Source organism: Anticarsia gemmatalis, chromosome 28 (assembly GCF_050436995.1).
Source record: "Anticarsia gemmatalis isolate Benzon Research Colony breed Stoneville strain chromosome 28, ilAntGemm2 primary, whole genome shotgun sequence".
In the NCBI taxonomy this organism is placed as follows: domain Eukaryota; kingdom Metazoa; phylum Arthropoda; class Insecta; order Lepidoptera; family Erebidae; genus Anticarsia; species Anticarsia gemmatalis.
In genome coordinates this window covers 654,014-668,152 of record NC_134772.1, presented here as the reverse complement: position 1 = coordinate 668,152, position 14,139 = coordinate 654,014, and the positions used below count along the sequence as shown (strand labels likewise).

The 14,139-nt window shown below is 35.2% G+C and overlaps 1 protein-coding gene across 5 annotated transcripts in view; it reads right to left on the bottom strand.

Annotated features, from left to right (window-relative positions):
- Positions 1-1,054: 1,054 nt before the first annotated feature.
- Asator (tau-tubulin kinase asator) overlaps positions 1,055-14,139 on the bottom strand; it is a 103,272-nt gene continuing 90,187 nt past the window's right edge. For all 5 annotated transcript variants that reach the window (XM_076132654.1, XM_076132651.1, XM_076132653.1 and 2 more), the window contains 4 exons: positions 13,916-13,982; positions 12,473-12,599; positions 11,502-11,616; positions 1,055-10,623 (listed from right to left, as the gene is read on the bottom strand). In XM_076132654.1, the coding sequence (XP_075988769.1) occupies positions 10,428-10,623; positions 11,502-11,616; positions 12,473-12,599; positions 13,916-13,982 (505 nt within the window). In that variant the 3' untranslated portion in view covers positions 1,055-10,427. The remainder of the gene's footprint in view (positions 10,624-11,501; positions 11,617-12,472; positions 12,600-13,915; positions 13,983-14,139) is intronic.

The window sequence follows — 14,139 nt, the reverse complement described above, 5'->3', positions numbered from 1 at the left end:
ACTCCCGCACTAAGAATTGCTCTTGTGTCGCGGGGACTTTTACGAACATACAAACAACGGACACAAAGCACAACCAGACTCTCAGAGATCGCACAAATAATTGCTCCGTGTGGGAATCGAACCCACGACCTCCCGAGACAATGGTTGTCGGCGTGGTGACCTAAACCACTGCGCCACGGAGGCAGTCATATTTTAAAATAATCATTTTTATCAGAGACGATGTCTGCTTTTCTCCTATTTTTCATTGCCGGCTCAAATATGCTTTTTTAAAATTTATTATCACTGAACATAGCTTCTTTTTTTAATTTATAAATGAAAAACATTAAACTTATCTTTTTCGGAATTTTGGCATTCAAACGCCTGTGCCAACCTTCAACAGGATTAGTTGTTCGGTGTCGTTGGTTGGCACAGCTTAGAATCTTTGGGTTAAACTTGGGATACCACGTCCGTTCGAAGTAGAGTCTAAAGGCTCTCATTGCGTTGGTATTTGGCGATGATTCAAGGATTTCATACCACGCCTCAGGAATTATTATTATTATTATTTATTTTATGTATGTATATAGAACAAACCCCGCTGATTTTAGGATACTAACGATCAAAGAAAAAAATCTCCACGAGTCGGTCTTGTAAACATGCCCTAACAGTATTATGTACATTTTGCTTTTTGCTCGTTTTGCGTATAGTGTTCATTTTAAGTATTGCACATTATGCGTATAGTACATTATGCGATTTGCTCTTTTTGCTATTTGCACATTATGCGATTTGTACATTTTAAGTGCCGTGCTCATTTTGCTTGTTGTACATTTTGCTATGAAGGGTAAAAAATGTTACAAAAACGGGGAAAAATTTGACCCATTTTCTCTTATGTGACGCAAGCGAAGTTGCGCGGGTCAGCTAGTGATATAATAAAAGCTGCTTCAATAAGGAACAGACTTTTGGGTCGAATCTTTTAGACGGGAAAGGGAGAAAAGTGGAAAAGAAAAGGTATAAAATGTAAGAGGGGGCTTTAAAACCACCTTTTTTTCTACAAAAACACAAATAAAACTTCACTAAATCAAGGACAATGACCTTTTATTAAATTTGATTGTGCATTCTGTTATAAAATAAATGGCGATACATTCAGAGCGTGCGACGTGCCCTCGATTTGTTCAGTAATGTAATGTCATCACAAAAATAACTGCTCTCAATGCTCTCAATGCTCTCATACGCTAACAGACGGAAGCCGCTTGCACACTAGATGCCGCCACTGGGCTGGTCATGGAAATTATATAGTGGAGAAAAAAATATTGATGATTTTTTTCATTTAAAAAGTTGGTATTAAGAATGAAAATATGCAATTACTGACTTAGGAATTAAATTGAAGTTGCTACTGATCATAGATGACTTCAAAAACGTTTTGAATAATTCGGGAATCGAACTCAAGACATAACGGAGTTGCTACTGCGAATCAAATGATAACTCCATTACAATTTGGCTGTTTCGGGAATCGAATCCAGGAATTTGTAATCCAGTCGCATACACCATACTTTTTAAACACTAACCGAAGTTAATGTATCTTTTACAGGCAATTTAGGTAACCATTCTTAATAAATATTTCAACCTTCTAAATACTCAAAAAAAAAATCCATCAATATTTTTGAAAAACACTTTACAACACTAAATAATTTCTATTACCAACCTTTAGGCAACCAAAAAGCGATTCAATTTTTTATTTTTTTATTCAGCTCAAGACGCCATCTTGTTTTACATTGAACAACATGGCTGACGCATAAAACCGCTCAATTTATTCTCTCATTTATATTAATAATATCATAATACTTAATTTCTAAATATATTTTAATAATTATTATTCATTACATACTTTATATCTATGCAGCAGGACTAGAATTTGATGGCTACTACTTAAAATATATAATATAATATATATTTTTATATATTATTACCAAATATGATCAGTGATTAAAAGGTGATCAGTTTCTGATCAGACAAAATCCCGTGAAAAATATATTTCTATCATCTTAGAAGCACGGTTTTAAACCCATTTTCACATATTTAATAGGTTTTTAAAACCGATTATCCAAGTTGATAAGGATTCTCAAATAAAACAGCTGTCACATTGTCTCAGAAATTAAGATATTAAGGTTTAATATAGAAAAATATTTTCGTATTTTCGCCTGATTGAGATTTCGTACTTGGACTGATCAACTATTTTTTAATCATATTTGGTAATGCCATATAAGTTTATACAATATATTCATACTAAGTGTGGTTCTGTGAGTTTGTCAGTGGAAAAACGGCGTAAAGGGAAATAAACGTAAAACTACTTACGCTTTTCTTCCACTGAGTTATTTAAATATTCGACATCAATCGATTTAATCGAAACATGCAAGTTATTTTAATCAAAATTTGAACTACGCTTACAATTTTTTTCGCGTTTTACAATTAATTTTCTAGATAATTTTATTTTCGTAATTAAAAAAAACAAGTGTTGCTCTACTCTAAAGAGTAAAAACAGTAGTTTTCAATAAAAAAATTGTAAACAAATTTCAAAATGCAACTTATGAAAATATAAAAAGATACATACAATTAGCTTTATGGCTAAAACAGCAGTGTTACATCTATATTTTGTCTCGTTCTCTCTCAGTGCATTCATAATAAAACAGAAAAGGACAAAACACTTATTCTCTATAGGGTTGTACCACTCACGGGAGATATCGATAACTTTTTCGCAACACGGTAATAATATTAGTTACCGATATAAGCAGAACCACACTAGTATTAACATTTAGTTATAATATTATAAGATGTAATTAACATTTTCCATGATCAATTTCAAATCAATATGAAATATTTTTTAAAGGCCGATCAAATCAGGTACTAATCAATTTAAAAACCAGTTAATGACTTAAAATAGCTGTTTTAGTACATATGCCTTTGTACTGTAATTAAATAAGGATTTTGTGACATAATTATTAATATTTCGATATATTTTAATGATTAAGTACTTAATTGATCAGCTTTGAAAACTTTCGGGTATTTTTTGATACTCAATTTCGAAATTACAGTTACTTGAAGTATTATACAATTTCTCGATAATATCGACCTAAAAATAATGAAAAGTATTATTTAAAAGAATAAAATCATACAATGATGGCAATCTTTCCATAGTTTCGATGGAACAAGAGCATATTTTGTCAATTTTAATAACCTCATAATATTACAACTAAATAATTATCAAAAAAACAAAATAAAAAAATAATATTCACAAAAACGTGCAACATCGATACGCGAGATTTTTTTTTCGAAGGAAAAAAATACGCAATTTTTTTTTTATTTATTTATCCAATTATTTTCAAAGGTATATAGCACGAAAATTGTACATTACATGCTGACTTTCTTTCTTTCCTCTAAACATACGTCCCAAAGAATTCTTATTAATTTCTTCATTCAACGCTTATATTTTCAAAAATATCATCATCGTTATTTAAATATACATCCGTATTTTTAGTAATCACACAACTGTCCAATTTTCGAGTTTTATATTTCAATTGAATTATACTTGAAATTGAAAAGGCCTATGTGATGTAACATTTTAAATCTCTTACGTCTTTTTGTTATTGTGTTACTTTTAGCCATTCTTTTTATCAGAAGATATAAGATTCTTTAGTCTATTAAATTAAAATGATTATTTTTCTCTCTCATTAAATGGAATAAAGTGTCAAACACTCAACCCTAAAATCTTTCAATAATATCGAAATTCCAATGTTGTTTAAGAGCAAAAAGGGTTTGAAATTTTATGCACAAAATTTTATAATGATTAAATTTACCGTACCAAATAAATTGTAAGTTAAATCATGTTTTACTTATTTTTGTATCGATTTAACTTCAGACTGCTTTATAAACCTTTTAAATTTCAAGTATAATTCAAAAATGACATTCCTATCATTGCCTTATTATAAAACTTTAGACCGAATACAGAAACGTTGTTCAACTGTGCTCAACTGGCAATTATCATGTTGTGTTAGGGCACCTAGGTACTATGCGGTTAGCCGGACGTCGACCGCAATAGAAAATTTGTATGAGTATGTAGTTATTATATGTACTGCGATGCGACTGTCGGCCGACCGCTGCGGCCCGACTGTTGGCTGCATACGCACTACCACAACAGTTTCTAACCGCACCAGCTAACCGCAAACGCACCTGCAGTTGGCCGGACGGCTGACTGCATAGTGCGTAGGTGCCCATAGTCACTGTGACGTGTATCATACACACAAATATACACGTTGAACATCATATCACATGGAATTATGTTCCTGCATTCGGTATCCATTAACAAAGCCAATTTTCTTATAAATTTTGATTTATTAATAGAATAAATCCCGATTTCACCCATTTTAAATTCTTTTCTTTCTAAGAAGAGACTACTCCCGCATTAAGAATTGCTCTTGCGTCTCGGGGACTTTTACAAACATTCAAACAACGGACACAAAGTACCTACCACCAGAACCGAAACGATTATTAGTGTAAATACATTACACAAATAATTGTCCCGTGTGGGACTCTAACCCACGACCTCCCAGCGGAATGGTAGTAGCGTGGCGACCTAAACCACTGCGTCACGGAGGCAGTAAAATTTTTGAAAGTTGTTTTTTTTATATTTGCCGTCCCATTATCCAGTGGTTTACCTAGCACTTATTCGAGAGTAGTGAAACCGGGTCTAAGTATTATAATAAGACTTTTAGCATCAACAAGTTATTCTTGACTGTCTTAAATTCTGATAATATCAACACATCGTCTATGTACACGATATGTTTATATTACAACCATCTCACTAAAGAATTATCTTGTTTAAGACTTTTACAAACATACAAACAACGGACACAAAGTACAACCAGACATATAACAAGTTTCTGAGTATCATACAAATATTTTGTTCCGTGTAGGAATTATTTATATATGCTTGAACGCCTGAAACGTGTCTACTTTAGGAAGCCCCTAGATGATACATAGGATGACGAATATTTCAAATTTTTGTCCGTCAGGTAGATTTTAAATAAATACTAAACACGTATTTTTTCTTTTGGTACAAATTCAAATAATTACGGCGATAAATTTAGTTTTTTGATTGAAGTCGCATAACGTCATGGTATAGTAGAAAATGTACAACAGCGTGACGTCATTAGCCCGGTAACTGTTAAATAGTCGTTATCCCTATTATACGCTACAATAAAATTACAGAAAGTTATTGACTGTTTAGTGTCTATACTGTGTTATATTTTTTTCAGTTTCGACACAAGATGATATTTAATTTTATTGTGCAAACTTATTGCAGTTCTAGGAGCGGCCCGTCTTTTCGTTGTTTGTATTTTTTTTAAGTTCAACAATAAATAGTGATTTTATACTAGTTTTTTTATTCGATGTCTATTTAATAGATGACGTGTTGATATAAATCAGAATATGACTTCTCATCACGTTTTTCAAAGCACAAACAATATTTATACCTTAACGATTTAAATAACATTTTTTGTCGATACCGTCGTTTCGCTATTATACCAATTTTGCTATAATTTGACAATAGCCTTTATACACCCACTCTATCGCACAAGAAACAAGAATCGCGCGTGTAAGGAGAAAGGAAAGAGCACGCGCCGCGCTCATCTGTCCGCGCTCGCGAAGAAAATCGCTCTCTCAGAGCGCGCTGCTTTCCCGCGCGTAATCCTGTACGCTCCTAAGAACGTGCGATACAGTGTGTGTGTAAAGGTAGCTATTATCGAAACTGTAATACTTAGATAATATCGAAACTCAGATATACCTAGCAATTTATCTTTTCATCTTTGTCTTCACGACCAATATCGCTATAACTCGATAGTATAGTAATTATCGATATAATAGCTTAACGTTTAAAGTATTAAAATATATTGTTGTCCTTTCATCGTATTCGTACAATTTATTAACAAACGTTTTGAACTATCTTGTACCCAGTAATAAAATATAATCTTTAATTAACGAGAGTTGACTGACTTACTTCCAGTTTCTGAGGTACATTTAGCGGTAGTTTATCTATTCAATAGCGTTAAAACTCATATAGAAAAAACGCTGTTGAATAGATAAACTACCGCTAAATGTACTCAGAAACCGGGGGTCATTGTGTTAGAAAAAGAAATATTACTGCACAGGGGAAAATCCGATTATTCGTACTAATATTATGAATGGGATAATAGTTATAATAATATCCAGATTATACGGCTAAACGGCAGAACCGATTAAGATGGAATTTGGCAGAACGATAAATACATAGTCTGGAATCAGACACATAAGTTATTTATATTCCTGTTTTCGTGAAAAACATCAACATCTATTTAAACCTTCGCATTTCTAATATTTGTAGGAATTTATATATTTTTGATTCTCTCCCTGTATAGATTATTTCTCATTATTACACAATTAATATTGACAGCGTCGCAACGCCATCTATAGTTGAAATGCGTCAACTCTCATCCGTTTCATTAATACGCGAATAATTTAACAATTATTATTTTAATGTGTTTTGAACTACACTATAAAAACTAATTTTGCATTTTAAATTCCGACTTGTGGGATTATAATACTTTGTCCGACTCGGGAATCCAACTTCAGACTTGTGATCAGCGTGATTATATTTAGTGTATTTCACAGATTTGTGGAAGCAACAACTCGAGAATCAAACCTGAGACCTCGTGATATTCGTAATTTTTTAGATTAATCATCGTATTTTCAGTAATTTATATTAGTTCAAAACACATTTAAAACAATTTGAAGAGAGCACCAAATAAACATGAATACAAGATCGTTTATTAAAATATCAAATTAATAATTTATTATTATGATATGCTATATGTCTGCCTTACCTCCTAAGACGATGCCTTGAATGTATACTAATATTATAAAGCTGAAGAGTTTGTTTGTTTGAACGCGCTAATCTCAGGAACTACTGGTCCGATTTGAAAAAATATTTCAGTGTTAGATAACCCATTTATCGAGGAAAGCTATAGAATTATATCATCACGCTAGCGTTTTTTTATATGAATTTTAACGCTATTGAATATATGAACTACCGCTAAATGTAGCTCAGAAACCAGGGATAAGTGTTATAAAAGACTTTTACAAACATACAAACAACGGACACTAAGTACAACATAATCGCAAAAATAATTGTTTTGTGTGGGAATCGAATATACGACACTTTTAAGCATTGGTAATTAGTAAATCCCAGGTAACTGTGTTGTGGAGGTCAGATAGACAGTCGCTGCATGTAAAATACTGGTATTCAGCTGCATCCGGTGAGACTGGAAGCCGACTCCAACATAGTTTGGAAAAAGGCTAAGCTGATATATTAGGCATTGGTAATAGCATAGTGACATGTTTAACAACTTTTCCATTAAGGCCTTAATAAAGGTCAAAGGTCAAAGATTTAAGGTCAAACATACAGCATATCACAACATAAAAAAAAAGTCGCACCATTTATTTATTTTTTTACTAAAAAAAATGAGAAAAACAAGTAAAAATATTTACAAAAAAAAATTAAAATATTCCGCTTCTAACGCAATAATAAATGTAAATAAAATAATTTAGTGAGCTCAAGTAGTCTTTGACGGTAATAATCTAATATAAAACATCGTTTTTTTTATTTATTTTCTATTGATTTTAGACACATTTTTAAACTTTTGAGTAGCTCGTTGCTATGTAACAATAGCCGAGATCTATCTCTGAGGTTAAGTTGCGCTTGCCAAGGTTGATATATGGATGGGTGACCATATTTTTTACAGAGTTCCTCCGTGTTTCGGAAGGCACGTTAAATTGTGGGTCCCGGCTGTCATTTTCAAAGATCTTAGACAGTCGTTAACAGTAGTCAGAAGCTTGAAATACTGACTGAGTGAGTAAGATAGAATATATGAAAAATATTGTGAAGAAAAGAGATGGAATTATTCTGATCAGTTGGCAGTGTGGGGTGTAAAATATACCCCAAGATTTTAAGTCTTCCTTTAATACTCTTTTCAAAATGATTGGATGTTCAAACTAGTATTTTCGATATTTATATTTAAAAATTATTTGGTTCAATATTTTTTCTATAGTTTAAGATAAAAATGCGTCTAAAATCAAAAGCAAAAAAAACCTCGTTATCTTTTAAAAAGAAACACCACGTTTTATCCATTCTCTCCCTGTATAAACTAGAGAATCGCATCGAAATCGGCGCAGCAATAAACGCAGACGCCTCATTGAGCTGTCTACGAGTGTTGGGAGTGGGCAGGACTGTTCGTACCCCAGCAGTGGGCAAGTGGACATAGTACATGATAGATTTAAATGTATTTTTTTTACTATATTTTAACGTTTTTGTTGCTTAATTTCTTAGTAACTAGTGGGCATAAAAATATACTTAATGATATTTGCTTCGGTAATCGAACCTGGACCGTGAGCGTGCGATCGATTGAAGCAAGGCAGTTTAAGTACAAGAAGCCCATTGATTTTTTAAATTAATTTTCTATCAACGTACCATTGGGGTTTTTTTAACACCCCACTATACAAGTCCACTTTACCTGGGGTGTGGATAACACCCCGTATATGGGGGTTGTATTCACACCCCAATAAGACATTTAAACTTGTTTATACTCTATACAGTACATATATAGGCAAGTTTAAAGACTTTTTCCACTGGGGTGTCACGAACACCCCAGCCCATTCTCAACACGTACGCACCTAGAAGCCGCTTATTAGCTTTGAAAAGGCGAATACCTAACTAACAAGAGATCTATAACATTATTTAATATTATGTACCTTAACTTGTATGGAATAAGGTGCAAAATATGATATCATTTTTTTGTGTGTACGGGCTTACACTGTCTATAGATGACGTCATGACTATGACGTCACAATGGACAGATTTATTGGATGTGTATGAATCATTCATATACATACATAAAATCATAGGCAGAGACAAAAAATCATTAATATTTTTTGTGAAAAATAACTCCCGCACTAAGAATTGCTCTTGTGTCGCGGGGACTTTGACAAACATACAAACAACGCACCGAAAGTACAACCAGATCTGAAACAATTATTTGAGGATCGCACAAGTAATTGTCCCGTGTGGTAATGAAGCCACGACCTGCCGAGGCAGTGGTAGCGGCGTGGCGACCTAAACCATTGCGCAGTGGTTACAAAAACAGGTGTGTTATAAATTAATATATATTTTTTAGGATTCCGTACTGAACGAGTAAAACAGAACCCTCCTAATTACTAAGCCTCCGCTGTCTGTCTGTCTGTCTCCAGACTGTATCTCAAACCGTGAAAGCCAGATAACTAAAATTTTCACAAATGCTGTATTTCCGATGCAACTATAACAACAGACACTAAAAATTAAAAAATGTATATGAATGTCCCCATACAATAAACGTGTTTTTTTCGTATTTTTTTGGTACATAACGATTCGTCCGGGAGTCGAACTTGGTCGATTTTATATAATTTCAATACACATCCAATATAAGCCCGTATTTATCGAATAATCATTAAACGCTATCAACGCTCTTATTATGATATAACATAATATTTCATATATCCTATGTACCGTATCATCACATAAACCGCTGAGTTATATGTTTTATAGTATGGGCAAATTAGGGTCAAACCTGTTCAAGGCCGAAGGATCCCAACTGTTCAATTATACAAAAAAATCCAATAAAAAAATATGCATTTAAGAAAGATACAAATTTAAGTCGCCGACCCAATGACGTCTGTCGCCGGCTTGGCGATATTTTTCACTGAATGGCCGACTTTGTTGCCGAAACACCGATATGTCAGCCATTTTGTTTCAAAAGCAGTTTTTTAGTACCACCTACATGATTCTGTTGTAATAATCATGGACAGAGGTCGCTGGGTCGGCAACTTATGTATGTAAACTTATAGCCTCCTTTACAGAAACAATTAATATAAGTGAATTTGAAATATTGATTGATTTTAAAAACAAAACATTTTTGAGTATATTAAACATAATTTTATAAAGATTTGATATTTGCTATTTTTGTAAAGGCTCTCCAATCTGGGCTAGAGTGGTGGACTAACCGAACTCAGAAACATCTGTCAACTGTAAGCAACGGCAGAGACCTCAAGACTCCGACCATTAGTTAACTTTATATAATGTATACAGTTTACAAGCGAGACTGAGACAGGTTTCATGTCTCGGTCTGAATCGTCCGATCCGAAACAACGTGAGATAAAAGCATAACAAAGAAGACTTCTTTCAAATTGATTGATGTTTCTGCTATCGGCCGTAGAGTCAATCTTTAAGGGAGGAGAGTGTTGCCCAGCAGTGGGACATTAGCGGGCAAGTCAGTGGGACACATAGAGACATTATAATAAGGTATATAACTCAGCGGCGGCGCGGGTGTCGTGTGTTAAGGCGCGATGGACAGCGGCCGGAAGCGCCGCGCACGCGCTGCGTTGTGCGCCGGCGCCGGGGACGGCGGCGCCACCGGGGGGGACGCGCCGCCCGGGCCGCCCGCGGGGGGGGGCGAGCCCGACGACGACGAGCCGCCCGAGGCTGGCGGGGACGACATGAGGAGCGCGGGCACGCCGCGGGACCCGCTCCGACTGGAACAAAGGTTTTATGTTAAAGTGTGAACAATTGTAAATTGCAGTATTTTAAGGTACGCTCTCTATTCCTTCATTCTTATAGTACGGTGTGACGAACACCACAAGTGAGAGGTCAGGCGCAAGACCATGGGTCCGTGCTGTTCGAGGCACAAAGTACAACCTCAGCTTACTAACTCTGGGCAATAACTAAGAAATTGAAAATTCAGAAAAGACTGCTTCGACCCAGAATTCGAAGCCGAGACCTCTGCGCGGTAATCACAAACACTACCGACTGCGCCTAGTGTTGCCAGATCCAGGCTAATCATTTTCTGGCCATTTTTGGGCCACGAACGAAGTCACAGTTTTGGTCTCCGATCCTACACTACGGACTACACTAAGAAAGTATGACCAAAAAAAACGTCGTAGTATCGTAGCTTTGTAAAAACTAGTATTATTCAATTCCGGGGCAGTGAAGTAAAATTACTGGACACAGGACAATAAGCAAAATTCCGGGACAATCCCGGAATCCCGGCCATCTGGCAACCCTAATTGCGCCACAGGTGCAGTCGTATGCAGTAGTTATCCACACTAATATTATAAATGCGAAAGTAACTCTGTCTGTCTGTCTGTCTGTCTGTCTGTCTGTCTGTCTGCTACTCAATCACGCCTAAACTACTGAACCAATTCGCATGAAATTTGGTATGGATATATTTTGATACCCGAGAAAGGACATAGGCTATATATCATCACGCTACGACCAAAAGGAGCAGAGTACCAGTAATTAATGTTACAAAAACGGGGAAAAATTTCACCCATTCTCTCTTATTGGACGCAAGCGAAGTTGCGCGGGTCAGCTAGTATTATATAAAAATACATAGTAGTATAGATATATTTACCTAGAATGATGGTGTGGCGGTTGACGGTGCCTCGGTCTCGCGAACCGCAGGTTCAGTTCCCGAGCAGGGTCAACTGCGTACTTGTCGTTGGCGTTCTGTCTGCGTCTCCGCAACGCTTCAACACAAATATCATACATTTATTAAGATATTAATTAATAAACATACTAAAATATGATACACAAAAAACCTCGACTAATTGAAATAGTTTTTTTGTGACGTTTTCCTTTTGAAAGTCAAAATGAACAAAATAACATTTTTATATAATAATATAATTATTTATAATCAATTGGTATAAGTTGGCACCTCCCACCTAAGTGATTGAAGGTTCGTACCCGAAGCAACACACCAATGACTTTTCCAAGTGATGTGTGTATTAGAAATAATTATCAATTGTTCTAACGGTAAGGAAAACATCATGATGAAACCTTGCATGCCTAAATATTTGTATAATAAATTTATTCTTATTTTAGTCCCCAACCCGCACTTGGCCAGCGTAGTGGACTCAAGGCTTAACCCCTCCCCCTCGTTTGGAAGATCCTTGCCCTGCAGTGGTATAGTAAATAAATAAATTTAACCCATGAATTTCCCACTGCTGGGCATGGGTCTCCTCCCGTAATGAGTGAGGGGTTAGGCCGTGAGTCCATCACGTTGGCCAAGTGCGGGTCGGGGTCTTTGCATGCCCTTAACAAATGCATTAAACAAATTTTAGGCATGCAAGGTTTCCTCGCGATGTTTTCCTTCACCGTTGGAGCATATGATAATTATTTCTAATACACACATAACTTCGAAAAGTCATTGGTATTGCTTCGGGTTCGAACCTGCGACCACTTGCGTGGGAGGTGGGATAGTAACGGGTTAAAAAACAAAATGTAAAGACCCAAATGTCGAACTAAAGTTGAGTGCCGCTGCTATCATTCGCAGAATTGAGCTACAAAAGTCAAAGTCCCAAGTTCGATTCCCAGTGAACATACCAGGCGTGAGGTCCTGTACATCAGGCGCCAGGGGCCCGTCCCCGCTCCACGAGGCGCACTTGGCCAGGCGCTGCTCGGCGCCGCACGCCACGGGGATGCGGGACGTGCTGGCGCTACCCGACGAGCGCTGTTAGTCGAAAATATTATCTTGTTAACACTAACTACAGGCGGAGCCGAGAATATTAGGGGCACTTAAAACTGAGTACTTTTGGAGGCACTTAAAATTAATGCAAGTTCCTTTGGGGAACTTTTATAAGGGCACTTTAAATAAATCCCAGTTATTTTGAGGCACTTTAAGTAAATCAAAATTCTTTTGGGGGCACATTAAACATACCCAAGTTCTTTTTGGGGTGGGGCATATTTCTTGGTACTGCTGGATACATTTAGAGGTATGTATTTAATAAAGAGTGTCATCAGAGGCAAATACCCTATATGCCCCTGATGACACTGACGGATCCAACATTTCAGTGACCTTTGGTCTTTAAATGCACGTGACCTTGTGCCTATCTGATAATAACATGTGTCCTTAACCATCCAAACAGGCTATTTAAATCAATAAAAGGTTTAAAACTAAATACTCTAATTGTACTTATTCCGTATACATGGGTACTGTTTCCGTCCTAATTTTGTGCCACTTTTTAAACGACTTCAAAAAAGGAGGAGGTTCTCAATTCGACTGTATTTAGTTTGCTGTTTTAATATATTAAAATGAAGATTATGTAACAAATAGAAATCACCTACAAATATATTTTTCTAAAATTTAGAATAGAATTCTTGAAATAAACATGTGCCCCTAATTATTTCCCGGATCCGCCCTCGGTTAGTACCGTATAGAACTATAGACTGAAGTGGTAGATAACTTAAACAGTACAAGATAACCACACGATAGTAACAAGTGGTTATTATACGTGCAATAACACATAGGAGTGGGTTTAAAATGGTCGATGGTACTAAAATGAATATTTAAAATAATAATAAGAGAAAAAGTGGGTAGAATTTCAACACAATTTTGACAACACATACAAGTCTTTTGCATATTTTTTATAGTTTAATAATCCATTTTTTTAAACAGGTTTAGTTGCATAATTTTCTAGTTTTTGATAAAAAAACAGGGTTGAATAAATCATTTACGTAGTATTTTCTTTCTAATATAAATTTACCGACAATTTCAAATAACAAAAAAACCTTGTCGAGATATCTCATACAATTGTATATCTAAAAAAATATAACTTTATTACCAAGCTGATCATTAACTATTAAATTTGAAATAATACTAACAATATATATTTAAATAATGAATAAAACATTACTATGAAGGAAACCAAACCTATTAGTAACATATAACAACCAGTATGTTATATTATCAATTATTATATTATATTACTTATTATTAAGAAGGAATCATGTATATAATAGTATATAATTATTATTATATATACTTACATCTCTCAAACTTTGTGAGCCGTCGCCGGCCGCGTTAGGCACCTCTTTTTTTACTGTCATAGTAGGTCTGAAAAAAAAATCAAATCATTTATTCATATAGGTCAAATGCCGACACTTATGATAGTCAATGATACAGAGAGTGAATTTACCGACAGTTCGGGAGATAGGGCCAATGAGTAGAACTGCCAACAAACTCCTGGACACTCTTTTTAATTAATAAAAAT